Here is a 27895-nt window from a genome sequence, read left to right as displayed (position 1 = left end):
CTGGAGCAGCCTGTGGAAAGAAGGGTGGTGGCCCAACCAGGTCAGTGACACCTTTTTGTATTGGGGTGGTGTGGGACCCGACTATTGACAACCAGGTTTCTCAAGCCTTCTGTGGGGGCTTCTCTGCAATCATTCCCTAGGGTGAGGAGGGCAGACAGATTATATCTGACTGGCCAGTGGTAGTGGCTCTCTGGAGCATTCTGTTAAGGATTGGGAGGCCACCTGCAGACTCAGAGCAGAAGAGTGATGCGTCTATTAGCAATATCTGCCATGGGAGCAGGAGCAGGAGGTAACACCGCACAGTTTTGTATTTGCCACCCTGCTCTAGATGTCATTCCTGTAATGAGCCCCACAGAGAAAGGATAATCAGAGCCAACTTTCTGTTGGATTATCCTTCTGGTAAAGGGCAAATTTTTAAATCTCTATCTTCCCTTTGGCTTCCCTGAAATCTCATAGATCATTTCCCCTATTATCAATTGCTGGTGCCTGCAGCCTAAGAATTTTTTTTTTAATTAATGAATTAAGATGTTCTCTATCTCTCTTGAAATCACAAACTATGTGCCAAAATCAAACACCTCCCTTGTATGGTTTACCCACTGTTTAACAGAGATAACCATACCAGGACTGGTCAGAGAGCCATGAGGGACAGAGATTACCTAGGGAAGATCCTTATTCTCCTGTGTCACAGGAAGAGAGCAGCAGAGGCAGGACCAGGACTCAGGAGTCCTGAATTTTAGCCCTAGCTCTGCCTCTACCTACCTACATGACCTTGAGCAAATTTAGCTCTCAGGGCTTCAGCTTCTTCATCTTTAAAATGAGGGCGTTGGCCCAGGCAGTCACTAAGTTCCCTTCCAGGTCTCATATTCTAGAATACTAATGTATGAAGCTACAGAGCTGACCTAGGAGAGTCACTAGTTTATATTCCTCCATGTGTGTTGCTTGAGCTCCTCATTGCTCAGCGAGGGGAAAAAGTAAAGCATGCTTCTTCATGGGGGATAGCATAATTTCTTGACTCAATATGTGTGATTCATCAAGCCTGGAGGTTCAGGCCCAGATGCCAACTTGGAATCCAGTTATTGTTGCATCTGGGGAGAGAGAAAGTGCTGAAAACAGCCTTTGGAAGAAACATCAATTTGGAAAAAAAAAAAAAAAAGAGGAGGAGGTGGAGGCAGCTCTGCATAGTGTGATAACATTTTGATATCTTATTTATCATCTTCATCCCTGAAATCTACTCTTCCCCCTCCTGTCTCTGCTGTGAAAGAGGGAAGGAGGGCAGACCTTCCCCAGGGAAGATGGAGCACCCACGGAGGACAGGCAGGTGTCTCAGTCTATGAGGAAACAGAACAAAGTTGACGCCACATGCCTTTCAACCGTGCTGATGCTTCTGGTTTTTGTAAAGGTGCTCACCTCCGTGGGAAAAGGGTTCATAGGAAACTGACATTTAGAACCAAGACTAAAAGAATTGTGAAACTCAGCAAGTAATATCTGGCAGAATTAATTTTTTTTCATCTGGAAATTGTCAGAGAGATAATCAAGTGTTCCTCGAGGAATAAGAACAAAAGATGAAAGTTTAATACAATTCAATTTAACAAACATTTATTAAGTGCCCAGAGTTTTTCCCAGGGATCATCTGGGCCAGTTTCTGAAAAGATCTGACCAATGCCCTAAGGGAGGAGGAAGGTTTTATCAATGGGTCAGAGACTGGATGAACAAGGACAACAGATTTACCTTTGAGACCCAGACACAGTTGAATATGGTCCTGAGTAACTAGCTGAGCTTCAGAAGGGGGGAAAAATGTGCACAATAGCTTGGAAAATCTAAAACACGAGGTAATCAAAAATGTTATTTTATGATAGGCTTTAGCATGTAGTTCATTATTTTGTAGGGCAAGTTTACTTTCCCAGTTGTAAGTTATCTTGAGCTGATCTATAAAGTCTACAGGGGAAAAGCTTTTCAAGAATTTTACATTTCTGAAATTAGGCTCCCAGCAGTCAACATAGGAAAAGTGGTACATTTTTGTTTTTCCGATAATGAAAAAGAGGAGCCTGGCATCCCTCCTATACTTGATGCCCAAGGGAGACTCCCTTCCTGCTGGAGGTCAGAACCAGCAGTGAACCACTAGGCGATTCTGGTTCTTATAGAGCCTGACAATAGGGTGGGCAACAAAGAACAGCCTGCTAGGTGTTCAGAATAAGGGGGTCCCAGCTGCCCGTGAAGCCAGAGAAGAGCTTTGAGCCATCCTGACCTGCTCAGTCCTGCCCTCCTCACGGCCTGAGTCCTGGACTGCACTAGTAGGACAGGGCAACCCGAAATGACCTCATTACGTATTGTGCCCCTAATTACACTAGAGACAGTTCTCAGAACAGAAGTGGCAAGTTCACCCTAGGAGGGACTTCTGGTAAAGGGCCCAGGCACCGTGTGAAGACCCTAAGAAACCCCACTTCGGGAAGGGGGTTCAATTCTTTGTAGGCTTGGGTAAGTACCCTCCATTTTGTGTCAGCATCAAACCCCCTCAATACCCAACCCCTGGCCATCAGATAGCCGAAAGTCTCAGCTAGATGATGAATTCCCTTATCCTGTGGGAAAAAGCTGTAAAGACCAAACCACCTTTCCTGTGGGTAAGCAGGAGCCTGTAGTTTATGTAAAGGCGCCAGCTCCTGTGGGAAGGAAGGAGACAGGAAATTTACATCTGGAACCAGGACTCCAGTGAGAGTGAAACTTAGGAAGTACTAGCTTTGCACCAGAGGTGTTGGTTTATTTGGTTTGTTTCTGAATTATCTGGAAGCTCCAAAGAAAGAACACTTCTCCCCTGAGGATTCGGTTCCAAACTCCTGACTTCAAACTTCTAAAAAGATTAAATGTTAAGGCAGATGGTAGGCCTGGAAAACTTTATTTCCCTATATAATAACTAGACACCTACCTTGCTTATTTATTCTGTTTAGGAAGTGGGCAGGAGGACTAGACACCCTTGGGCAGGGCTGTGGGGAGGATTGCACAGCATTTTTAGATAAATCCAGAGAATCAAATCAAAAACTATTAGCTCCGAAAGCCCTTAAAGACCATCTAACTCACTGCTTTAATTTTGCAAATAAGGACAGGGAAACTCAGAGAGGTTGTTGTAAACTTGCTCAGGGTCACACAGCTGAGCCTGGTCCAGGGCAAAGCCAAGACAGCCCATAGCTCTGACCCGGCCTGACCCAAGGGAGAAAAAAATCATCTTGGTCTTTGGCCATAGTAGTGCCATTTGCGCCCAGACATTCTTTCTCCAAGACTTAATGGACTTGAAACAGAACCTCAAAGTGTCAAAGGGAGGTAAAATCATTGCCTGTCTATTGCGGATGAAGTAAGAACAATAGCTGAACTCGATATTTGGAGAAAGGCTCAGCCATCTACAGACTCTGGGGCAGAGGTAGAAAAAGTCAAAATGGAAATGCTGGTCTTGTCTTCAGACAATGACTATGACCATCAAACATCTACCTAAAAATACTGCAGAGCTAATTTCTTTCCCAGTGGGAGTTTATATTCTATGAGAGATTGCACCCAGCAATGCAATTGCTTTGGGCCACAGAATATGTATACAGAATTGGCTTGCTAAGCCTTCTGGTGTCTTAAAGTGGCAATCATATCCCTGGATATCTCCCTCAGCCCTGAAGCCCTGGGCTACCAGAAAGAAACATACCGTCACCCTACCCTGTCCTAAAGATGTGGAGGTTAAAGAAGTTAGTTATCACTTAGTTCTTGGGAAGCTCTGCAAAGCTGAGTTCATTAAGTTGATGCCACAGGTTTTTGCAAAGGCCCTCAGCATAGTGTTCAACAAGCCAGTGGTTTTCAAATGACATTTGGGAAAGGAACTCTGCTCACGGTGAATCTTGGTAAGTGGAGGAGAGCACTGAATCCTCTTTTTAAACGTGCTTTGAGATCAACTTTTGACTCCATCTAAAGAAGATGTGGCTTGTTGGCCCATCTCTGCTCATATTGAAGTCCTGCCTGGCTAGAGGCTGCCCTCTCCACATTCCCTGAAACAGTCCAACCATGAAGTGACACCCACGCAGCTAGACGCAGCTTTTACTAATTCTCACAAAATCACTTAACCCTTTCATCAAACTGCTCGGCGGCTCCTTTGTTGCCCTCAAAGCTCTGCCAGTCTATCAGTTAGGGGAAAACAGGTCATTTTTAAGTCATGGTGAAAGGAGAATGTTGACATGTGTTTGGCTTCTGGGAAGAAAAATACCGACGATCTCTTACTTGCTTTCTATGTGTTAGGCAATATGCTGCATGCTCTCCTGCCTTTAGCACATTCCATCCTTATAGCAGCTCTGAGGGGTAGGTGCTATTATTACCCTCATTTTCGAGAAGAGAACTTTTTATATTTTTATATCTTATGTTTTTATAGAAACACAGAAAGGGTGAATAACTTGCTTAAACTGATTCAGTGAGGAAGAGGGCCCAGAATTTCATTCTTGGAAACCAGATTCCAGTACTAAATGTTTACTAGTTGGGCTGGGGGGGGCGGGGTGTGGAGTGGCTGTTCGGGAGGCAGGAGGCAGGGGGCAGGGTCACTGATGTTTGGCCTCTAATATTACCAAAATAATTCCCAGGGGAAATGTGCTCTCAGCAAGTAAAGCCAGGACCACTACCTCGACCCACTTACATATCCTAATCCTTGCAACAACATAGTCCAGTAGTTATGATTCTCTCCCACTTTACAGATGGGGAAACTGAGGCCCAGCAACTTAGGAAATGCTGAGCTTGCTTTTGTTATTGCTGGCCCCCAAGCCAGAACTATCTCAAATTAACTGCAGCTAGAATAAGTAATGAATTCATGACAAACAATCTAACTTGCTGTTAGGTAAAGAGTGATTAATTTTTTCTGTAGTTCCTCTCCATTCTCAGGATTAACTATCCAACTGTATAATCGCACCACACTGTTTCTGCGTTTGTGCTGGCCCTGGAAGAGCAGGGGGGGGGGGCCCTAGTTCCCAGCCCCTGGTGGAAAGGGCCTGTAAAGCTTTCTGGGCAGGGGTGGGAGGGTGTTCCTCAAGGTGGATCTGAACAACTCTTCTTTGGAAAAGAAACAAAACTGACAGTAAAGCCATGTAAGTTTGAATAACTAATGCTTCCAAACTGCTCTCTGGAACCCCGATCCTAAACTTTCCATTCCATTTCATAACCTGAGTCCAAACCATGGCAGTCCATGGATGGATTGCAGTTCAAACAACTGCCAACGTGTACCTACCCCGTGCAGGACTCTCCCGCTTGCCCTCCTGGGCTGCTGTATCTAACAGGTGGGAATAATGGTGCCAGTGGATCACTGAGCTAAGGAGTCATTCTGCTAGAAGGCTTAACTGCTTACTAAAAATGGTGGGATTTTCCAGGAACTGAGAGAAAATCAGTGAACTCTCTGAGCTTCTATTTTCTTCTGTAAAATGGGGGAGGCAATCTCTACTCCTGTTTTACCAAAGCAGGCATGCTATGAGGAGATGTCCACACACTTCCAGTAGAATGACAGCAGTGCAAGGAACAGGAATGTCCCAGTGGTCCCTGGACTCTACCACCAGACCCTCATTCTAAAAAGCTGGCTTGTTACCAGGGGGATCCTTGGGTGACAAGTAAACATTTAAGCAGATAGCTAGAGGGTGTACAGGTGGCTGAGTTTTTGTTGAGTCTCGTGTCATTGTGTGATATGGGAGGCAATAATAAGCTGACATTTGGCAAAGGAACGACTGTGAGTGTTCGACCAGGTATGTTTTAAAGATGACTTGTATCTACACATAAGCCGCCATTCTTAGAAATTCTACAGTGAAAGATCACTGAATTACTCACCCAGTTCTTAGCATCTTCGGGGGCTTGCTGCCATGTGTCTTTCTGGTGGAAAAGATGATGAAGACAGCCTCCAATGGAGCCCCTTTAGGGTCTTTCTTCTTCAGCACCTTTAAGCATTGGAAATGCTGAGCTTGCTTTTGTTATTGCTGTAGATGCATGTCTGACAAATGCAATTGGACTTAAAGTTTTAGTGTGGAGGGGCAGAAGGCATCTAGAAAGAAAAGAGGGAGATTCTCTAGAAAGAAAGAACAGACAAAAGTACCTAGCAATGGCAGGGGGTGTGCAGTGCAACTTGATCCAAATGGAGACAGTGAGCTATGGCCCTGCTGATACAATCAACACAACGACCTCTCTCACGTTATCTGCCCCATCTTCCCAAAGCCTCTTTGTCCATGCAACCAGGAGAAGAACCTTGTAATCCCTGCAACTCTCAAAATTTTGGAACCCAGCTATTTGGGTAAAGCCATGTCAGATTTTCTGGTGTTGATATTTATGACAGAACTGATAGTTAGGGAAAGGATAAGATTGAAAGCAAATATTCAAAGTAGTCAGAAAGATCATAAGTTCTAGAAACATGCCTCAAGGCACTGTTGGGGACTGTGCTTCAGATGGGGACATTTTCATCCCTGCCTTTGTTTGTTGAGCCCCTTTTGATAACCACTCATCTCTGTGCCTCTCAGTGAAAAAGTGGCAGCTGAGCTTGGAAACATGAGAGAAGCCCTCCCTAATCCAAATGTAATAACGACCCTTCTCTCCAGTTTGCAATACCCAAGACAGGGATATTTTGACTGCTGCCCACCATTCTCAAAACAAACCTAATTTCAATTAACTTGAATATAGCTGAAATGCAGCTTCATGAAGGCATCTCCATTTACTACAACGGAAGCTCATTCCCGAAAATTGAGGTTAACTTTTGTTTAAAATTCCCAAGATATACCAGCTACCCAATGAATATCGCAAAACAAAACCTCTACTTTTGTGGCCCAGTTATTATCCACCATAGAAAAGCTAGAACCAGGATGCCCTAGTGAGTATTACATCAGCTCCAGGTGACCTTCCTAAAGTCCCTTATGCATCAAACAACATAAGCTTAAACAAAAATAAGAAGGCATTTCCAAGCTGACCCATGTGTCCAGTCGTTCACAAGAGTCCAAAGAGCAGGTGCATTAGCAGCTATATTTCCAAACTCGTTTGGGTATTTAGAACCCCCCGGGTATTAGAAATGATAATCAGAAAAAGCACACACAATTCCATTTTTATTTATAATTCTCATCTCTCCTGGAGAACTGTTATAAATTTTCTCCCGAAGGTGTTACATTCATCCTTCTTTTGGTTCCTTTATTTGTGATATGTACAGAGATGAAATATTGGTTGAGATTCAAAAAACATCCATGAGATTTACCTTAAGCTTTGCCTGTCAGAGAGATTCTCAGAGCTATAAAGATTGGAAGCTGACATTTTGGAACTAGATTAAAAAGAAAATCCAAATTAATCCCAAGAAGCAATGCTCAGTAGATAGTTATTTAGACATAAGAACATCAACCCTGAAAGCCTGGTTGCTCACTTGGCTAGACTGTCCCTATCTTAGGCTCACCCTGAAAAGTAATAATAACTGTCTTGGGAAGAGAGAAATGTCAACCTCCAGCCCTAAAAACTCTTTGTGAATTGGTTTATTTCAATAGAGTTTATCATTACACAGTGTTCTGGAAGTAATAGGAAAGCTCCTGCAAATGAAAATGAAATGTAAATTTAGATTGTAAATATATGACTGCGGTAAATAGATAGCAAGAAAAAAAGATGAAGAGATTAGAAACTTGCCACATTTCTCTAACCCTAAAGGGGATGTTTCTATAAATAGTTTAACACTATTGAAGAGGAGAACAGAGGCAAACAGAGATTCTTCTAATCCTCTTCACTTTGCAAAATGGAAAATTGTTTTTCAGTCAAATTTCCTTGAGCAGAGGAAAGAAACCCCGTCTGTTTTCAGACTAAAGGGCACGTGGATGTGTTTCTGCTAAAACACATGTTGAGGAGGGCTCCCTGTCAGTGACAAGTGCTAGCAATGTCCTGGTCTGGAGGAAGAGAACGAGCACAGAAATAAGTCCAAATAAGTGTGCAGGGACAAGAAAGACTCACAGGGCAGGATTTCCCCTAGATTTCCTGCCTCGCCTCCTCACCTTTCCTATCTTAGCCCGATGGATTAGGTCCCATGTGAGCAGTCCCTAGGATGCAAACCAGAAATTTTAAGAAGGAAGCCAGCTTGACTTCACTCATGAGACCTAAAGTATTCTGTCTTCAAAGATTCTTTTAATCCAGCTGTTTTTAGGGGGAGCTCTACAGAGGCAGAAAGAAAGTTTTTTAAAAATGTTAAAATTCTATGAAGTAGAAATATTTGCCTGGCAAAGAGATTAAATAGCTGGTACACATCTACAAAGGAGCCTAAAGGAGACTGTGTCCAGGAGAAAATAGGGCAACCTCAAGGTGACGTGGCCCTGAGCTTGTCTAGTTGGTTAGATTCAGGCCACTGTCCACAGCAGCTGGGTTGCTAGAAAAGCAGATCAGACGTCATCCTCAAGGGGGAGAGTGGGGCCCTGTGTGCAGTTTGTGTAAAGCCATCTGCTGTAGTGTGACTCAGGGAGTGGCGGCCAAAAGTGGGTGTTTGGGCAGGGAACCAGGCTGACTGTCAATCCTGGTGAGTATGAAAAGTGAAGGCCCTCTGCCTTTCCAGGCTGGGCCCATGAGCGCCCCTGGATGAGAGAGCTCACATGTACTCCTTGCCCATCCCAGGTAAGCAGGCCGGAAATGACCCCAAAACCTTCAAACCTTCCCACACGTCCCCGTTAAAAACTCCCTGATTCTCTTTTCCTTTCGCAATTAGTTTCTAGTAAACCAGAATCTAAATGAGTTGATGGGGGTGAGTCCAATAAAAAGCAGAGAAAAAGTCCCAAAGTGCAATAAAGTAAAAGCTGTGTGAGTGCCAGCCAGGGGGTAGACAATGAAGGAAGAGGAAAGGAAATGGATTACCCAAACTGAGGCGGTAGCTTTGTCAGAAAAAGAAAGGCAATAAAAAATTTAAAAATAAGAAATGCATATATTTATCAGGGCTCACTGCCCTGTGGAAGCCAGGCTTCTGCCTACAGCATCCCACTTCTGGGTTTATTGTCAAATAATCTGTAGTTTAGCACAGGATTGAGGGATCAAGACCGTAGTGAGCCCCGGGACCCTTCTGCAAGAGCTGCTCCTGTTCCTGTTTTTGTAAAGCCTTCCCTGATGGTGAACAGTAGATTACTACAAATTCACATTTGGAAAAGGAACTCCCTTAACTGTAAATCCAAGTAAGTTTGAAGGGACTAGTAGAGCGAGGGGGTGCGGTGGGAAGTCCCAAGCACTTCTTTCTTCTGATTTAAATGACTTGTTTCCACCCAAACCCCTCAAAAAAAATCCCAGATTTGCTTCTACAACTCATGTTCTATTGGGAGGATATGGTCTCCATCAGAGAGACTAGCACTCCATTGTTCAAAGACTAAATTACCTTCAGCCAAAAACATTCCTATCATCCATCTTAAAGGAAATTATTGGTACAAGGAGAAACATTGAATACAGGATCCTGAGGGATTCAGCTAAAGCCAGGAAATGTTTACCAAAAAGTAGAGAGGAAATTGGCATATTGAGACAATGCAAGTTCAGGAGACCAAATATTAAATCTTCCTGATATAGATACTAAAACCCTTAAATTTATTGCCTGAAAAATGGGGCACTGTGATTTCATTAACAAATGTGGGAAATTCTACAGATTTCTTTTCGTCTTTTACCTCTGCTCTACCTCTCTTAAAGGAGCTGTTCTCAATCTCCTGTCCAGCAACTGAGGTCTCAATGGGTGGAACTATCTGGTTAACTCAGAGCATTTAAACCCATATTTCCCTCCATTACTAAAATCACTGATTGAGCTACCGCTTTACTTAGTTCAGCAGAGGAGAGGGGAGAAAATTCATTTGTCCTCTGAGTCATGAGAACAGAGCAGTATGTTCTCTCCTTCAAATATACACCCACCCTTCCAGAACGGTAGTAACATGTGTGTAAGTCATTGGAAAAGTTTCAGATGCTATAAAAGTAAGGAGCTGCGGTTGCTATTTGGCACTTCTTGAAAATCTGTTTCTGGTGGGCTTCTGACAATAGTGCTCAGTCACTAATGCTGGGAAGACTGACTTATCATAAAATTGGGGCAAAATGGAAATGGGGAAAATCTGTTGAAGGGCCCCAGTCTCCTGTTGACATAAGCTAAATGTCCTGGTTGCTGAGTGGCATTTATTCAGATCTGCTTTCTGGGATTTGGAGAGGATGCAACGCTGGGAAAGACGTGTTGCAAAACCCAGCCTAGTCAAAGCTCTTGAAAAGACTGGTGCAGGGAGGGGTAAATAATTAAGTGAGGCAATGAGTGCAGCACTGAAGGAGTTAATGAGCCCTGGTAGCAGACAGCATGGAATGTTCTGGGATAGGCCCTGTCTAAAGAACACGCAATGTGGTTAGCCATGAAGTTGTCAGGCCCAGAAGTGCCTTGCTCAGCAGGGACAAAACCAGCACATGTCTGCAGCAACAGAAACAATGAATAATACATGATATTGTTAAATCCCATGCCTTCAGTGATCTCTGAGGTCCTATCTAATTGAGGCTTTGAGGGGATTCACATGAACATCCTAGGGAGACTCAAGGACATCCCTTTCCAGAGGGTGGGCAGTTGAGCCCGGAGACTAGACAGGAGGTTTCATCTTTTGTGTCTTGCTCTTTCTACGCGGAGGCTACAAGACAACAAACCTGGAGTCCAAAGACACATGATTAAATTCTGTTTTCCTTCCATCAGCAGAGCAGTGATTACCGCCACAACACTTTGGCGCCGTCTGAGGACTCAACTGAGGGCAGGCATCTGTTTTGCTTATGCCCTGCTGTCATGGCAGCCGAAGTAGGGTGTGGGGAGCTCTGTGAGGCTGTGAAGTAGGGGAGAGACGGGAAGGGTCATTTGAACTCCTGCCTTCTGCCCTTAAAGCAGACGGACCCTTCTTAACTAAATAGTAGCTTTTTCTCTCCCCCTTTCCGTGTTGGTAAGCAAGCTTAAGCTTTGCCCCATTGCTAATAAGCAGTTGCTCGAAGAAATGACTAGACAGATGCACAAATTCAGTCAAGATGATTGAAGAGCTTAAAAGTTGAATGTAGTTACAGAGCTAAAATATTTGTTTTCCATTTTCTCTGGGGATGGGGTTTGGTCACCATTGTACCGAATAATGACTCTGCCCCAACTTGGTTCCTTACACCTCTTTGGAGTCCTCCAGACACCACCACAGGGACCCCCAGTTTTCCTATGCTTGTGACTGTCAGGGGTAGAGGCTGTGTTTGGCCAGAGAATGAAATTCATAGCAACCCCAAGTAAACATGCAAAAGCCTGTCTCTGACAGAGGCCTCACTTAACTCTCCCACTGCAGCCACTGGGCTCTGTGAGGTCGGGACACCTTGGGTAAGACAGGGTGACCAGCTGTCCCAGTTTGACTGGGATTGAGGGTCTTCCTGGGACAAAGGTCTTCTTTGCTAACCCCAGAATGGTCCCCAGGATAGCGAGTCACCATAAGCTCAGTGTAAACTTTCCGTGAGATCCCCCTCACATCTCACCACGTTCAAGACTGATAGAAAAGGTGCACTCGTGAAGAAAGGCTCAGATGTGCCCGTTGTTTTCATTTCTTTTGCTGGGGCATGAAAGAGAGCTCAGGAGATAGTGTTTCATGGAAGCCGGAGCCTAAATCTCATGATTCTAGTCAGCCTCCAAAACGCTGATCACTCTCCTCCTGTCTCTTTATAATCAATTCACTGTCATAAGAAATGTGTGACACCTTGAAGGGAGGAGAGGACATGTCTTGAAAACTGATCAGAGAAATTGTCCTGAAAATGATGCTGTAAAATGGAAATGAGACCTTTAGAAAGAGAGATGCTGAACATGAGAAATCAGGAAGCCTCAAGATTGAAACCAGAGGAAATGGAGAGAGAGATAGGGAGTCAGGCTCTCAGAGGATGCAACAGGTCAGTGTCTCAGGACCTGACATGGAAATGTTCCTCTGGCCCTCAGTGAGAAGAAACAGCCCCAGATTCAGACCCCTGGAGGTGAGTCTCTTCTCCCCAGAGGTAAAGAGGAAGATGTCTATGAGCCTCAGAGTTCCCCCTGGGGTTTTTGTAAAGGCATCCACTGCGGTGCTAATACTGGCTCCAGCTATGGAAAGCTGACATTTGGACAAAGGACCTTCTTGACCGTCCATCCAAGTAAGTGTAATGGGACACAGCAGCATACTGGAAATTCTGGAATTTCACCCCTGGTAACAGGTTTGAGAGAAATGTATATTGCCTGGGAACCAGATCCTGCTTGAAGTCAACTAGTCACCTCCAAGGTCCTGTTCCTTCCTTAATCTCAATATTAACAGATTCCTTTTGGGACTCTCAGCCATCAGGTCTATCTGATCCCTGCTGTGGAGTGAAGTTAACTTTGACCTAGAAAAGGTAGAAAAGAATATTCACTGCTTTCAGAGTGTTCTCTGGAGATGATGCACAACTTTAGGGGCGTTGAGGGTGGGGTGGGGGAAGAGTCACCGTTTCCAGTCGACTCTCCCCAGCGTAAACCAGTCTACCACTTAGTACCATTTCCCATCAGGAAGTTCTTCCTCACATCAATCTTAAATTCTTAGTGTAGCTGAAGCCATTCCCACTGGTATCTTCTGCAATGGAGAGGGATAATTGAGAGCAAAGTTTGAATAGATATGAGGCATTCAGTTCAGAATGGGTTTTAAATGATAGCAGAGAGGGAAAAAATGAAAACTGAATGGGAATCTGAGGTCTTATTTCAAATCCCTCTATGTTCTCTGAATGTCTCCCACTGCTTCTGTAGATGCAAAACTACAAAAAGAGAGAGAAAACGCACACACACAGAACGGAAAGAATCGCACAACCACTGTGTCCATTCCTATCACTGAAACCACCAGGCAAAGGATTACAATTAAATCCAAAGAGTTTCAGATACAAGGCTTAATACATTTTTCCTCATGGTGACTTGTATCCTTGCTGATAATTAGAGCAGATAGAAAGATTTGGCTTGGTGTGTTTGCTGCTGCACCCCGCTGGGAAGAGAGGAAAAACTCTGACTGGTTGGGTTTGGGTTTTTTCGGCTTTTTTTTTTTTTTTTTTTTTTTTTTTGAGATTCATAAAGTTCCTTCTGTCATTTGTTATAAAACTCCCTGCTGCAAGGAGAAGTGTGACAGCTCTGAGAAGCTGATACTTAAGAAGGAGATGAGACTAACCGGAAGCCAAGCAAGCTGGAAAGATCCACACTCAGTGTCCCCCGTGCATTTTTGCCCTTGAGGCCTTTTGGGTCTCTCTTGCAGGGATTCTAATAGAGTCAAGAAATGAGAAGAGAAGCAAAGAAATGGAGCAAGGAAAATCTGGAGCCCCCTGGGTGCTCAGAAGTGAGAAATGAAAGGAATGAGAGACAGGAAGGGAGAAAGGTAACCAGATAGGAATGTAGCTTTCTCGGTGGCTTGATAAGACTAGGATGGGGAGGTGGGTGCAAAAGCAGGGTGTCATCACTCCAACAGCTATGTTGGGGCACTCTATTTTCTCAGGATCTCCATCCAAGACAGGGTCTCCCAGGCCGAAGGGATGACAGTGGAGGCCATGGTCTTCTGTGCAGGCATAGTCAGTGAGGCTGCGTCCCTGCTTTGTGTGTGCAGAGGAGGTTATCTGACATCCCCAACATTATCTGCTCCACTGAGTGGCAGCATCAGTCCATGTCAGCTCGGTGTGGAGCTAGAATGTGCCAGCCCCACTGTAAGGCAGAATGTCGGGTTGTTATGATCATCTTGAATGTACAAGATGCCTCCAAGGGAAGTCTGGTTCTAATGAGTAGGGAGTGTGTTAGACCAATTGCCCAGTTTTTGTTGAATTTCTCCAAGTCCAGGCATATGGGAGCCAAAGCCAAGAGGTTGACATTTGGGCCTGGGATCCTTTTGACTGAACTATGCCAACGGGGTCTGAAAAGCCAAAACTGCCTTCAGAGCTCTGCTTTGGTTGTGAGCCCCCCGGGCCCTTGTCATTTCAGCAAAACGCATCCACTTAGAAAGGTCAACTCTTCATTAGCCAGACAAATGAGGACAACATATTGACCAGAGATAAAGGAACAAGGAGCCCAGATCTCAGCCTCTGAGAGCCTGGCATTTCCAGTCTTTTAATCACGGCATGCTAGGAAACATATGCTGTCTCAGAGAAGGCAGATCAATGGTGCCTGAGGACCTGGTATCACCATGCTAGAGCTTGGAGATGGAAATGAGATGCAGATTGGGATGTTTTGTGGATAAGGGAATAACAGAGAAGGAAAGAGGAGACAAGAGCTCACTGATTCTTTTTCAAACCTTCAGCATGTCAGAAATTGGAATCCAAGGTGGAGAAGCATACCTTTGTAGCAAGTTTCCTATCGTGCCCTACAGAATATGGCCTAAGTGCAACCCCACAGCATAGGTACCTGAGATGCCTTTTGAAGTGGTGTGGAGAGATAGGGGTCTATAATCTGTTAGAGTCACCTGTCAGTTATTGCAAAGGGTTGCATAGCTGTGTGACAACCTCTTCCAACAAGTTGACATTTGGGCAGGGGACAAGCTTATCAGTCATTCCAAGTAAGTCTCCCCGTGACTTTGCCTGTATGGTGGGGCTAATCATCACATGCATGGGCCTCAACAGGTTGTACCGAGAGAATCAAGATATATTAACTCTAATCGGACCAAAAAAAAAAAGTCAAATAGCGGCAGATGTAATTTGAGTCCTTAAAAGTCAGCACGCAGAGCTCAGGACTTGCAAATGGCAGTTCAAAAATCAAGTCACCAACCTGTGTGTCCTCCCCACACAGGCTCACTGCATATGGAGGACAGGGCGGGGTGAAGGGATGGACAATGGGCAATGCATAACAGGGGTGTTCCAGGGGAAACAAGCAGGGCTGGAAGAGAGCAAGGTGATCAGAGCCTCATACGGAGTTGTTCTGGAGACAATGAATTGTTCCCCAAATCTCACAGAGAAATAAAATCTTTCCCAGACTCAAAAGGTGTAATAAAGAGACCTAATTAAAATGCACTTCAAAATCATAGGATCATCAGGAGAGAAATTAAATCTTAAAAGAAAAAGAATGTTTTAAATGCCCAGGCATAAAACAAATGGACCAACACCTTGTATTAGGTAGCAAACAGCACCAGATGCATGTTAGCCTTTCCTCTTATCCCCTCTCAGGGGGGCTCAAACCCTCCAGGAGTACATGGTCACAGCTGCCCTAAGCCCTGAGATGGTCCACCTGCTGGCCAGCCTGCCCCGCTGCCTGCTCGCTGGGCGGGCCAGGTGGGGCCCCAGGTGTGACCCTGGCTCTCTCATCTGCCTGGTTTTTGTTGAGCTTCCTATCACAGTGGAACACCGGTAACCAGAACTTCTATTTTGGGAGAGGGACAAGTTTGACTGTCATTCCAAGTAAGTCAAAGACAATTTTCCATCAGGGTGGTGTTGAGCAAGGCCTGGAAACTCTAGCAAGCATTGTCAAAAGTCTGTTCCTCTATTTCTCTGCTCCTAGGCATAACTTTCTCTGGAACATAGTGGAGAGCCCTTCTCCTCCACTCCAAGAATGATTTATGGTTCTACAGGTCTTTATTCCCCTTCCCTTCTCTCCTCCCCCCTCTCCTTGAAAATCCCCAGGGTGAGGGAGCAGGCTGTCCCCTCGCTGACCCCTCACTTCTGCACTGACCAGAGACGTGTGGCCCTTTGTGGAGGAAGCCACTGTAGCAGCAAGTTGAGGGACAGCTGTCAATTGAGAGAAAATGGGTCAGAAGGCTAGAAAAGGGAAATGGGACAATTTGGGAAAAAATTCAAATCTGGGGATGAGCAAGACGGCAGAAGTGTGTGTCCAGGCTCGTCGCTGAGTTTGGAGCTCAGGGATCGCTGACAGCACCCGGACAGAGAACGAGAATTTCTGTTCTCTCCAAAGGAAAATTTGGCAGAAAAAAACAAAACAGACCTGACATGCCAAAGCCTCTCCTAATTCTAGCCTTTTATCTCAGTTTCTCTCTCAGTTGCTCCAGCAGGGAATGGTACAAAAGAGTCACTGGTGGCTTTGAGGCCATAGAAGCATGGCAGGGAGGAGAAGCACGAGAAATTGGTGGGGGGGCTCCAGTACAGGGTAAAGAGTTTGGACAGATGGTTTTTGTAATGACTTAGAACTCTGTGTGTCTAACTATGGAAGCAACAACTTAATCTTTGGGACAGGAACTAGAGTCACTGTTACACCCAGTAAGTACTTTGCCCTTGGTCAGGAGACCAGCTATTCTTTAATTTCCAGGTCACCTGTGTAAGATTCAGAGCAGGGGGTTTCATGCTGGATCATGCAGGCTCAGGCATGAGAACTTCTATCTGTTCTTTCTCATAACTGGTAGAGATGGGTGTCAGCCAAGTACCTGAGCTTCCTAGGGAACTTCAGTCTTGAATATTTAATTCAAAACCAGAAAATATGATTCACAATTCTGTTTTTGGCCATTGCCATCAGGTGCTAATGTGACATGTGAAGAGAATTCAGACAGAATGACTTCATCCTCGCTTTCATCTTGCATGATAATTTTCACTTAGAGTACTGCATATGTTTGGAAGGAATGGTAGAAACATAGGCTACCAAAGAGACAAGCAACCAGGAGAGCCAGAGAGGCAGGCAGGCAGAATGCCAGGCAGTATAATTTTAAAAATTAGTCCAACGTGTGGCTCTCTTTACAGATGGCAAAGATACTTGGAAAGGTGCTAAGAGCTGATGTTCTGGTGGGGCAGACTTATCAATGGCAAGACAAAACCCTGATTCCAAGGGGGAAAGTTTAAACTTGGAAAACTCAGGGGTTTGGGTTTTTTTGTTTTGTTTCTCTCCAGTAGTTTATCAGTATGGCAGCACATCTGCATTTAGTAAATTATAGATTGGGCAAGGAACAGAATTAACCATTAAAACAGCTATGTCTAGATAGATGAGAGACAGAAAAATGATAGACAGAAATAGAGAGGGGGATACTGGAGATATATATATATATATATATATACACACAGACTAATGGGGAAAACATAGGGCACATACATTTCTTGCACCTGAAATTAAAAGCTGTGGAAAATTTGAACATGTCCACTTTATAACCAAAGACAACTTCACCAAATGGAAAGAAAAGCATACTGCAAAAGCAAAAATTGAAGGTATAGAACCTTTCCAAGCATGCGTTTTCCAACTGTCTTAACTACTCAGCTACCTAGAGGAATCTCTTTTATTTTTTTCTTCTTTTTGCTACATCAGACCTTACAGGCACCAGTATTGAGGATCTGACTGGCTCAGACCGTTCCAGTGCAAGTTGCGTGACAAAGCGCCTCCCAGCTAGGCCTGGTAGAGCGCCTTTAGACATCCAAGGTCTTTCTTCTGCCCCGTCCAGATAAGGTAGGAGAGTCGTACTCTCCTCATTGTGTATCTGGGGAGCTCAGGCAGTGTCGTGGAGTTACAAAGTGAGACCCGAGCAGTGGAATCTGGGGACCCAGTGATGGTCAGGCAGCTCCTGGCCACAGAGCCATAGTAGCCAGAAGCGGTCAGAGAATCATCCCAGGGCAAAACATAACACACCGGGAAAGTGCCACGCAGAGCAACTCAGTGTAAGAGTGCTATACCCAGCAGGGGCCAGGAAGAGTGGCTCTAAACCAACTCGGAGTCCCAAATGACTGAAAGCTGTATGTGGAAGCCAGCTCTAATGAGTTTGTTTCCAAGCGGTGCTTCCAGAAATTGTTAGTGGTTGGTAGTTGCAATGGGTTTTGAAATTAGAGGACATCACAGCAGAATAGAATGGCTTGGAACAGGGGAGTATGATTAGGATTAATGAGATGAAAGAAAATTCTGGCTAGAGGGCTAGAAGAGCCATGGAAGAAAATATACACTAACCCTTTGGAGTGTTCCTCCAAGTAAAGATTTGCAACATTTATCTAGGCCAAGAAACAGAGACCAAACACAAGCCAAATTCCATACACAATAGACCTTTCCACATGTAAAAGTTTCTGCAATTATTCCAAAGTCCTTGGCTTCTTGGCCAAATATCAGCAGTTCCTCAGAGCAAAGTGGAACAGTCCTCTGTTTCCAGGGCCTAGCCACTGGCCCCCCACCCACCCCCACACACACCCATGCCCACATGGTTTTTTGTACAGGAGTCTGATGCTGTAGGAAACAAGCTGATTTAGGAAAGAGGCTCATCTTTGGCTCAGGAACCGTTTTTGAGAGTCGAGCCCTGTGAGTATAAAACACATTCTGGCCCACTCTAATCCTAGCCCAAGTTTTGTTCCATATTGAGTCAACTTTCTGGTTTAGAAATACTTGACTCCAAAGAAACATAACATGAGATTTCGGGGGCACTAGAAACACCTCCTGAGTGTGATTCGCTCAAGTTGCTGAACGTTGCCTCTGGGAGAGTCTATCACAGCAATTAACGGGTGTGACCCACAGCTTTAAAATAGAGGGTTTTTTTTTTTTTAATATATATATTTTTTATGTCAGTGTCTCTGTGGACCACACTGCCTGCCGTGTGGTGTCTAGACTCCAAAATGGAAAACTTAGTATGTCATCTCTAGCTTAGTGATTTCTCCCAAGCCTGTGACTTAGGGCAGTGTGAGAACTTGGGATGGTGGGGGGGTGGGGGACACAGAGGGTGCGAGTTCTAGGTCGTGTCAGAGGAAAGCCAGGCAGATGGGGATGGGCTGGTGAGGTGACACTCATGACAGGTGTCTGCCCCGTTTCTGTGAAGCTGCTGACAACAGTGAGAAGACTGGCAGCAGGGACAAGCTCACTTTTGGGACCAGGACTCGTTTAACAGTCAGGCCCAGTAAGTCTGAGGGGATGTGAGGTATTTATGTCTTTTCCTATTATGTATTCTGGCCTGACTTTTGAGTTGTCCTGTTTTAGATTCCAGATAGACAAACCATGACATATTTTCATGCCCCTTTAAATATCAGTGAGCAAGGGTCTCCATATCCTCCATCCTCTCTCCTATGTAACTGGGGAGAGTTTCGTGGCCACCACCGTTCTCATGATACAGTGAGTGGCTGTGGGATGGCACTCCCAGTCCTCATTCTTGGGCCCCTTCCCTTGGTCATGTGTCTTTCGGGCTTTTATGACAGCAACAAGGGTGTGGCAGAAATGACCCACAGCACCAGCCAGGCCTATACAAGCTCTTCCTGTTGTCCATGGGCTTCAGAGCAGCTGTAGAGGTTCTGAGAGCTTCAAAGCATGGGTCTCTAGCAGAGAGGTTTATGTAAAGTGTCGACCTAGGGTGTCACTGTAGGAACAGCTAACAAACTCATCTTTGGGAAAGGGACCCAACTCATCATCAAGCCCTGTAAGTGCTTCTGCTTGGGACGTGGGAGTCTAAATACAGCCCCCATGGGGACATTTCCAAACCTTGCTGATGAGTTTCTGGTACCACCGCCTTCATTGGCACCATCCAACACACACAGGGGGATTTTGAGCTATGTACATGAGGGAGGTGACACAGTCCGTGCCTTGAGGACTCCTGTGTGCTGTGTTTGTGCGATTATATTTGATTATGAGGCCATTGGAAATTCTGGGCTCTGGTGGACAAAAGGTACCACTTTGGGTTGGGGCACGAACATCTGTGGGCTACTTTCTTAACAGCACCTTTACACCTCTACTTTTTTTTTTTTTAAGATTTTTAGTTATTTATTCATGAGAAGCACAGAGAGAGAGTCAGAGACACAGGCAGAGAGAGAATCAGGCTCCATGCAGGGAGCCTGATGTGGCACTTGATCCCGGGACTCCAGGACATGCCCTGGGCCGAAGGCAGGCACCAAATGCTGAGCCATCCAGGGATCCCCAGCAGCACTTTTACAATGAAAATGTCTTTCGTAGGAATTTCGGAAATGGCTGTGCATATAGAGATTTCATTGTTTCTCTTTCTCTGCCTTCATGCCCTCTTCTCTGCCTGATTTCACGACCTTATACTAGAACAGTGATTCATCATTTGATTCCTGAGCCCCATCACTCAACAAGTCTGACAAGAGGGATCCATTAACATAAAGCCCAGAGAGGAAAAGGACAAAGAGTTCAGTTTCAAGAGTCTGTAGAGTTTAACCTGACAACCCTTTGGCCCTAAGCACCTAGGCAGCACCCCATGATCAGTTAAGGCCCGAGAGGGCCATGGGACCGATAGTGTTAGCCAAGCAGGTGTCTGACCAGTGCCCTACTGCCCTCAGAGTGGCTATAACTGCAGTGTCTGGAAATAGGTAATGGGTCTCTGAGGGCCCACCCAGCCGCACATCTGGGAGGAGATCATGGAGAGAGCTCTGAGTAAGCCAGTGGAGAGTGGAGACCAGATGGAAACTCTAGCAGCAGGTTTCTGTTATGGAGCATCTCACAGTGTGACCACTGGTGGTGCCAGGAAATTCATCTTTGGGACTGGAACGAGGCTTCAGGTCACCCTAGGTAGGTGATGGGAGCCATGAGGTAACTTAACTGTGTGTTGCTTTCAAATAAGGGCTACCATGGAGGGGCGGTCCTGGCTGGACATAGTCCTTCCTCCCTCCCAGAGTTCTCATTGAGGATATCTGCATTCAATCAGGATCTGTGCTCTTTCTCTTTCCATGATGGAATCTTTCCTTCTACCTGTGAAAACAGACTTTTCCCTGCTCCAAGCTTCTTCGGCCTTCACACTCTGTGTTTGCTTTGGAACGTAAGCTTGGGAATTAATTCATCTTCAAGACTTTGTCACTCCAGACAGCAGAATGAAAAGGGTTCTCAAATGGAGACTAGAGAGTCCTGTGTGTTCTCATCACTTCTCAGGGGGCATACGTGTAAATGACAAGAAGCGGGTTAGATGACCTTCTAATGACTGTTTTAGAGAGGCTGTAAGGAAACTTGCTTAACATCTTACACTCTTAACTTCTGAGAGGAGTCATTTGGTCGGGCCCTCGTTGCAGTAAAAGCAAAACCTTAGGCCTCTGAACACATAGTCAAATGCCAATTCTCTCCCCCAAGGTTCTGCTGTGTTTCATTATTTGCCAATTATGAGATGACTACGTGATAATTAACATGAAATTATATAGATGAGTAGTTTGAGTATTTTGAACCCATAATTAAGATGCAAATTATAGAAGTTCTGGAGCGTGCCACCCAGCAGCACCTCATACATAGTGGTCCCTGAAGACAAACAGTGTGTTTGGGCATGATTTGTTTGTGGCATGGGTTTATACACAGTTCAGGAACTTGTTTGAAAGCTGATGAGATGTCTCAGAGTGCCAATTTGGGGTCTAGATTAGCTGTGCTCAGTGAACTGAGACGTACCCACCCTGACAGCCTAGAAGCATGACACAGTGGCTGGGTTCCTATTGTAAAAGGAGAATAGGACTGTTGTGTGGTGTGGTGTTGGTCGGTGCCTCTCTGCGTCATGCCTGCTACATTAGGATCCTGGCTGCAAGGCTTCCCCGGGAGGTTTTTGTTAAAGGGTGTATCGCTGTGGCAATAATAACTATGGCCTTCACTTTGGAGCAGGTACCAGACTGACTGTAAAGCCAAGTGAGTGAGGGGAGTGGGTCAATCTCAAAAGCTGGTATGAGTGGTGCTGGTCTTCTGTGCAGTTTTAGGACACTGCCACTCCTACCTGTATTGATGTGCCTCATTTCTTTGTGCCTGAGCTTATGGGAAGTCTGTTAGTTAGTGAATTCAGGCAATCCTAAGGACAGGTCATGAAGAAGTAGAAGTTTTCACAGGCTTGTTCATTGGCTCTGGATATGCTAAAGAAATGCTAAAGATAATAGGCAGCACCCATATTCTGTGATAAGACCAAGAAAAAGACCTAACAACTCAGAAATCAGGTTTTCCTCAATGAGAACCCCTCCAATCCAAAAGGAGTACAAATAGCTCTCTTACTGTATCTTTTGGATTTTGTTGTTGTTTTCATTAATATTTTTCACAAGAACTATGGCTCTGAAAGTGGCGTGATGATCCTGGTCCCTAAAATAATCACTCTCTGCCCCCATTGTGACCACCTATGCTAAGTGGCATGTCTCTGCCTGACTTTGCAATTGTCCCATGTGTCTCAGGCATGAGCGGGATATCAAAACCCAGTGTTCTGTTCCACCAAAACGGTGGATTAGGATCAAGCTCAGATCTATCCATGCAGCCGGCTGTTACTTTTAGAGGAATGTCCTATAACCCTGCCAAGGAGCTGGGAGCTGAGGCTGCGGGGTGGTGAGGCTTCCACCAAAGGGGAAAGTGGCCTCCCTTGCCCAGTGTCCCCCCAGTCCTTCCCTCCCACTGGTTATTGTAAGGCGCCATATGACTGTGTGAATTATGGAGGCAGCCAAGCACGACTCATCTTTGGAAAAGGCACTCAACTCTCCGTTAAACCAAGTAAGTGTTGGGGGTCTTGGAAACTAAATCAACCAGGACAACCCAGAGTAGGAAGTGAAATTCACCAACCTCTTTCTCTGATGGTGTTTCTCCACCCTTCACCCTTGAGCCCTCAGAACTGCTCCTGATCTATGCCTTCCCCCCCACCCACCCCCCAACTGTCCTCAGCCCAGTTGGTGGAAAGCCAACTTCCCTCTGCCAGATGGTGGAAAACTCTTGAGCTTCAGGACATGAAACAAGGTCTTCTCCCTGGGATGGCAGCTCTTGGGAGTGATTGCCCTCCTCACTATGGCAAGTGGGTGACCTTCTCAGCAATGGTCTCATGGACAAGCCATGGTCTGTGTGACTGCTACATGGTTGGCTTTCAGACATTAGAGCCACTGGGGAGCCACGTGAGGGGAACAGCAGAGTGGTTACTGTGAGGGGCTTTTTGTTTAAGGTAAATGCACTGTGGAACTCAGACAACAGGTATAGCCTCAATTTTGGCAAAGGCACCTCACTGCTGGTCATACCCGGTGAGTTCTTGTGGTTAACTAATTATCCTTTCTGGAAAGAAATCCAGTGGGACCTGTTGAAACACAGCTGAATTTAATTGCTTCATTTAGTGTGCAGTTGTTAACCATGTCGGATGTGTGAGCCAGATATGAACATGCGTTTCCCCAGAGGCTGGATTTGGTTATCAGGTCTATGGGCAGTTTGATAAATTGTATTAATACTGCAAGCAGTGTTTCTCAAAGGTCCACATAACACGTTAAGGCTTTGGGAAAGAGGCAGAGATAAGAGGAGAAAAGCTTTGTGATAGAGACAGATATAAAACAAATGGAAAGGGAGGCGACCAAAGCAGGAGTGTGGAGCTAAGGAAGCGTGTCCTTAACAGATAAGTGCTGGGGATCCAGTTAAGTTTATGCCCCTGTCACCCAGTAGAATAGGAAAATCTGGCAAGTGGACTGAGGACTCCGGTGAGGCTTGGGCAGCAGGATTACAAGCTCCTCATGGCTTTCCTCTTCTGGGAGAATAGTAGAAGAAAACCTTCTCTGGAGACAGGACGGGCCCTGTTCACCCAGGGGACAAGCCTCACCCATTTACCATGGCTGGCTGAGGTGACCTCATAGGAGGAGCAGAGAATCCCAGGACCTTAGAAAACTCCCCATCTCTGCGGGATTACCTGTGATAAAGCAAACTGTGAAGCTGTCAGGGACAGCGTAACAAAGATGGATTATAGAAAGCAGTATCAAAGAGGTACGAGCTATCCCCACACTTGCAGAATTCAGCGTTTTGTGGTTTTGCTTTTTTTGTTATTTTTCTCTTTCCTGTTAGAATTACAAAAACTGGGGATACTTTCCATGCAGGCATACTATTTGTTTTTTTGTTGTTGTTGGGTTTTTTTTAATAAATTTATTTTTTTATTGGTGTTCAATTTACCAACATACAGAATAACACCCAGTGCTCATCCCGTCAAGTGCCCCCCTCAGTGCCCGTCACCCATTCACCCCCACCCCCCGCCCTCCTCCCCTTCCACCACCCCTAGTTCGTTTCCCAGAGTTAGGAGTCTATGTTCTGTCTCCCTTTCTGATATTTCCCACACATTTCTTCTCCCTTCCCTTATATTCCCTTTCACTATTATTTATATTCCCCAAATGAATGAGACCATATAATGCTGAGTCAATCGGAGAAAGACAAACAGGCATACTATTTGCAGTAAAGCCTGCCGCTTTGCATTTCATAGTATTTCTCGTCAACAACCCTCTATGCCTGAACCAGGTGTGACACTTAGGTAATGGGGCTGATTTGTTAGCAAAGGGAATTGATACATTTAAATGAGTGGCCCAGGTAAGCCACTCAGCTGAAAGTGGCACATAGGTTAGTCTGATGACTCACTGCCCATGAGTCCCTTCTGCTTTTGAATCTGCCCTTAAAGGTCAAGTCACATCCTTTTTTTTTTTTTTAAGGCACATTCTTTTTGTAGTATCCATCATGGCTTTATCCTTTGAAAGTGGATTTCATTTCTGTTAATAATCAAAAGACTTTCAGAGCTATGATTTTTTTTTTTTTCAGAGCTATGATTTATAAAGAAAGAAGGGACTAAAACTCATTACTGGTACTATTTTGGTTCCAAAATGAGATATGAATATAAAATCATGTCACTGGTGTGTGTGTGTGTGTGTGTGTGTGTGTGTGTGTGTGGCTCTTAAACTGGTTCTCACTGGAAGTCCTAAAGGGACTACTTCAAAAGGGTCAACAATCATTTAGAGGTTTAAATCCTGACATATTTATTAAAATAGCCTCTTAATAAATACACTTAAGATAAACATAACATGAAATTGAGGAAGTTTTGCAAACTCAGACCCCACCAAAGCAGAGAAAACTTTATGTATAAACTGAGATATCATCCCAAGTAAATTCCTTTTAGAAAACCATGAGAACAGTACCTTTCAATGGGAAAGTGCATATGATGTCCTGCTAATTGACAGCAAAGCTACTCCAAGAAATGGTAACCTTATGGTGGTTTATGTAGAGCCATATAACACTGTGACTACCTCAGGAAACTACAAATACACCTTTGGAAAAGGCACTAAGCTGAAGGTTTTACCAAGTGAGTATTACAGACAAGACTTCATTTTTAAAGGTGTTGGTGTTAGAGGGTCAAGAAAAGGTAAAATAAGAGAAATACTCATTATAAGCTGTAGAAGCGAACATTACTGCTACCTGAAGTGGCAATTCTGGGTCTCTCTACTCCGTGGCTCGCCACAATGGATTTACCACCATTCTCATTAGAATTGTATTAATCATTAGAAAAATATTTATTAATTAAAGAGCTTGAGAGACCCCTTTAAACACAGTAGGAATTCTTTCTTCCTTATTCTCCTTTTAAAACTGTATTCTTGGGAATCCCTGGGTGGCTCAGTGGCTTAGTGCCTGCCTTTGGCCCAGAGCATGATCCTGGAGTCCTGGGATCAAGTCCCATGTCGGGCTTCTGCATGGAGCCTGCTTCTCCCTCTGCCTGTGTCTCTGCCTCTCTCTCTCTCTCTCTGCCTCTCTCTCTCTCTCTCTCTCTCTCTCTCTCTGTCTCTCATGAATAAATAAATAAAATCTTTTAAAAATAAAATTTAAAAAAATAAAACTGTATTCTCATTCCATACTTTTCACTTGCTTTTCCTACCCTTCTTTTGGGGGAGCTCTCCTGTGTCCAACTCAACATTTCATATTCTAGGCATTCATATTTTGAGAAGTCATTATATCCACTTGTTAGCCTGCCACTTAAGATTCTCTAAAACCTGGGCCATTTCCATTCTCTAAATTTATTCCCAGCTATTCCCTTCCACAAATGTTCTGCTCCAGGCAAACGGGCCACCTACTTCCCCTGAATGCTGACACATGCTCACACCTACACTTCATGTTCATTAATCAGTCACCATGGACCCACCACTATAAACAGACTTGTACACATGAAACAAATTGAGTTTCACAGTGTCTTAGCCAGGACACCCTGTGTAGGTGACACCAGACTTAATTTCACAGGGAGAGTTTGAGAAATTATATCCCTTTTTAAAAATTAAAGATGCTTGGGTAAGAGATCCAGCAGGCAAACAACAAAGTAGGAAGAAAGGAGGTGCTTTTGTAATGGATATGGGAGCGAGGGATCCGTCCACAGGAAGATATTCTCTGGAGAAGGAAGGACACTGACTAAATCCAAGTAGGAAATTTATGGACTGCCTTAATACCTGTGTGTTTCTTGTTTTCCCTCTGGAATGGCCTGTTCCTGAGTGTTGCTCGTTAAGCCCCTGGTCCTCTAGGCAGCCCAAAATGAGGGAAAGGAGGATACCATGCTGTACACTGAGCAGTGGTGCCCATGGAGTTCCTTCTCAGATTTTCCTTCAAGTTACCCTCAAAATTAAGAGATATCTCAAAGGATCATCTAGAAAGAATAGGAGAAGCTACCTAGGAGAAATAGTTCAATAATAGGAGAAAGAGTTCAAAGTAATCCTCAAGATATGTGACCTGAGGAAAGGGACAGAAAGAATTGAAAAGTCTACCCTAGGACAAAGAAGAGAGGTGTCCTTGTCCTAGTGACCATCTAAGCAGGGAGTGAAAAGGTCTGCGGTTGGAGTTGGTGAATTCAGGGCTGGCCAGTGCCTGCGCCTGTCTCTAGTTCTTTGGAATGAGAAAAGGTGGAAATATCCTTTTGATGTTCCACAGGCTGGACCTTGGTCAGAGGTGTCTGGCTCCAGCCCCCTGAGGGGTGGACCAACATGCTGACCCCTCCTGCAGCTGCCTTGCTCTCTCCCACGGTCGATGACAAAATCTCTGACTCCTTTGGCTTGGTGCCATGGACATGAGCTGTTCCTATTTTATCCGAATGAGGAGTATGATCTTCAGAAACCCTGGTGAATTATTAGCTAAAACACCGGAGGATATGCTAGGATTCTGGCAGTCAGCATTCTGGGCTTGTGCAGGAAAACTCCCTCTTTAGAATATTTAGAAAGAATATCCTTCATTTAGCCAATGTGGAAACAGTCCTGAAATCCAAGCTGGCACTAGGATTCTGTGCCAGGTTATTACTCTGACAATTACTTAATATTCTCTGTGCTCATGGTATCGCTCCTTCCAGAAGATCTTTAGGGAAAACTTAGTTCAGTTTCTAGGAGGTTTTTGCTGAGCTGAAGATCACTGTGTGAATAATAATGCAGGCAACAGGCTCACATTTGGAGGGGGAACAAGGTTAATGGTCAAACCCCGTAAGTATCTCTGCTGAATCCATAATGAATGCTCTAATTTCTAAAGGAAGCCATAGCAGTAAGCTTCATATGGGGGCTGTTTTCTCCACCCAATTTTATTTTTTCTGTTAATTCTAATTGTGAATCCTAATGGTTATACAGTGTATACACATGCCACAGGTACCTGTGAAAATAGGCACATGTGTGATGGCCAAACATAGGAAAAAATGGGCTGGAGAATAACAGATTCCTTGTCCTTTCTGTCTTAACCATTGGACTAGACAGTTCTGACTGTGATGAATGCAGGGATGGCTGGGCATGGGAGTGGGAGGATCCTTCCCCAGTGGCTTCTCCAGGATCGCAGCACTCCGTGCCGGTCAGGGGGCAGCTCGGTCTAAAGATGGAGGGATGAACTATTTTATCTGAGAAGAGCTTTTCCATCCCGACCATGCTATGAATTGACCACAATAATAAATAGTCTCCTCCCCTGCCTCTTTGGCCAGGGTCCCAGCTGGAGGAGCACGCTGGCTGGATTTGGGGATTGAGAGGGATTTCCTGATACACATTGGCCTGGTCGGTTTCTGTAAAGCTTCCTATGACTGTGTAATATTGGCAACAACCGTAAGCTGATTTGGGGATTGGGAACAAGGCTGGCAGTAAATCCAAGTGAGTCTTCAAATTAACTCTCTCAAACCTGTCTCTGCAGTTTGAAATATCTCAGAACTGTCTCCCTTTTAAGCCCTAATGTTTAAATTGTGCAGTTGCGGGTCACGTTTTTCTCCTGTCCACCCAAACTGAGCCCCTGCTTACCCTTCAACCAAAATAACTTGGTAGAGGGATCCAGAAATGCATGGTAGGAAGGCAGTTGAGAGTATTCGAT

General features: G+C 44.8%; 1 long non-coding RNA gene and 1 gene segment (V, D, J or C); one reads left to right on the top strand and one right to left on the bottom strand.

Moving 5' to 3' along the window:
• The window catches only part of LOC121493205, a 439102-nt gene that overhangs the window by 361740 nt on the left and 49467 nt on the right, over nt 1–27895 (top strand). Inside the window, 1 exon segment of the C gene segment in view lies at nt 5576–5582. Within this exon segment, the coding sequence occupies nt 5576–5582 (7 nt within the window).
• Nucleotides 1–27895, bottom strand: part of LOC121493212 — a 36958-nt gene that overhangs the window by 8500 nt on the left and 563 nt on the right. Inside the window, exon 2 of the long non-coding RNA XR_005988412.1 lies at nt 5824–6034. This is a non-coding gene — a long non-coding RNA (uncharacterized LOC121493212). The remainder of the gene's footprint in view (nt 1–5823; nt 6035–27895) is intronic.

This window comes from Vulpes lagopus, chromosome 6 (assembly GCF_018345385.1).
Source record: "Vulpes lagopus strain Blue_001 chromosome 6, ASM1834538v1, whole genome shotgun sequence".
NCBI lineage: Eukaryota > Metazoa > Chordata > Mammalia > Carnivora > Canidae > Vulpes > Vulpes lagopus.
Note: the sequence above shows the minus strand (reverse complement) of the source record. Positions and strands in the feature narration are given on the sequence as shown.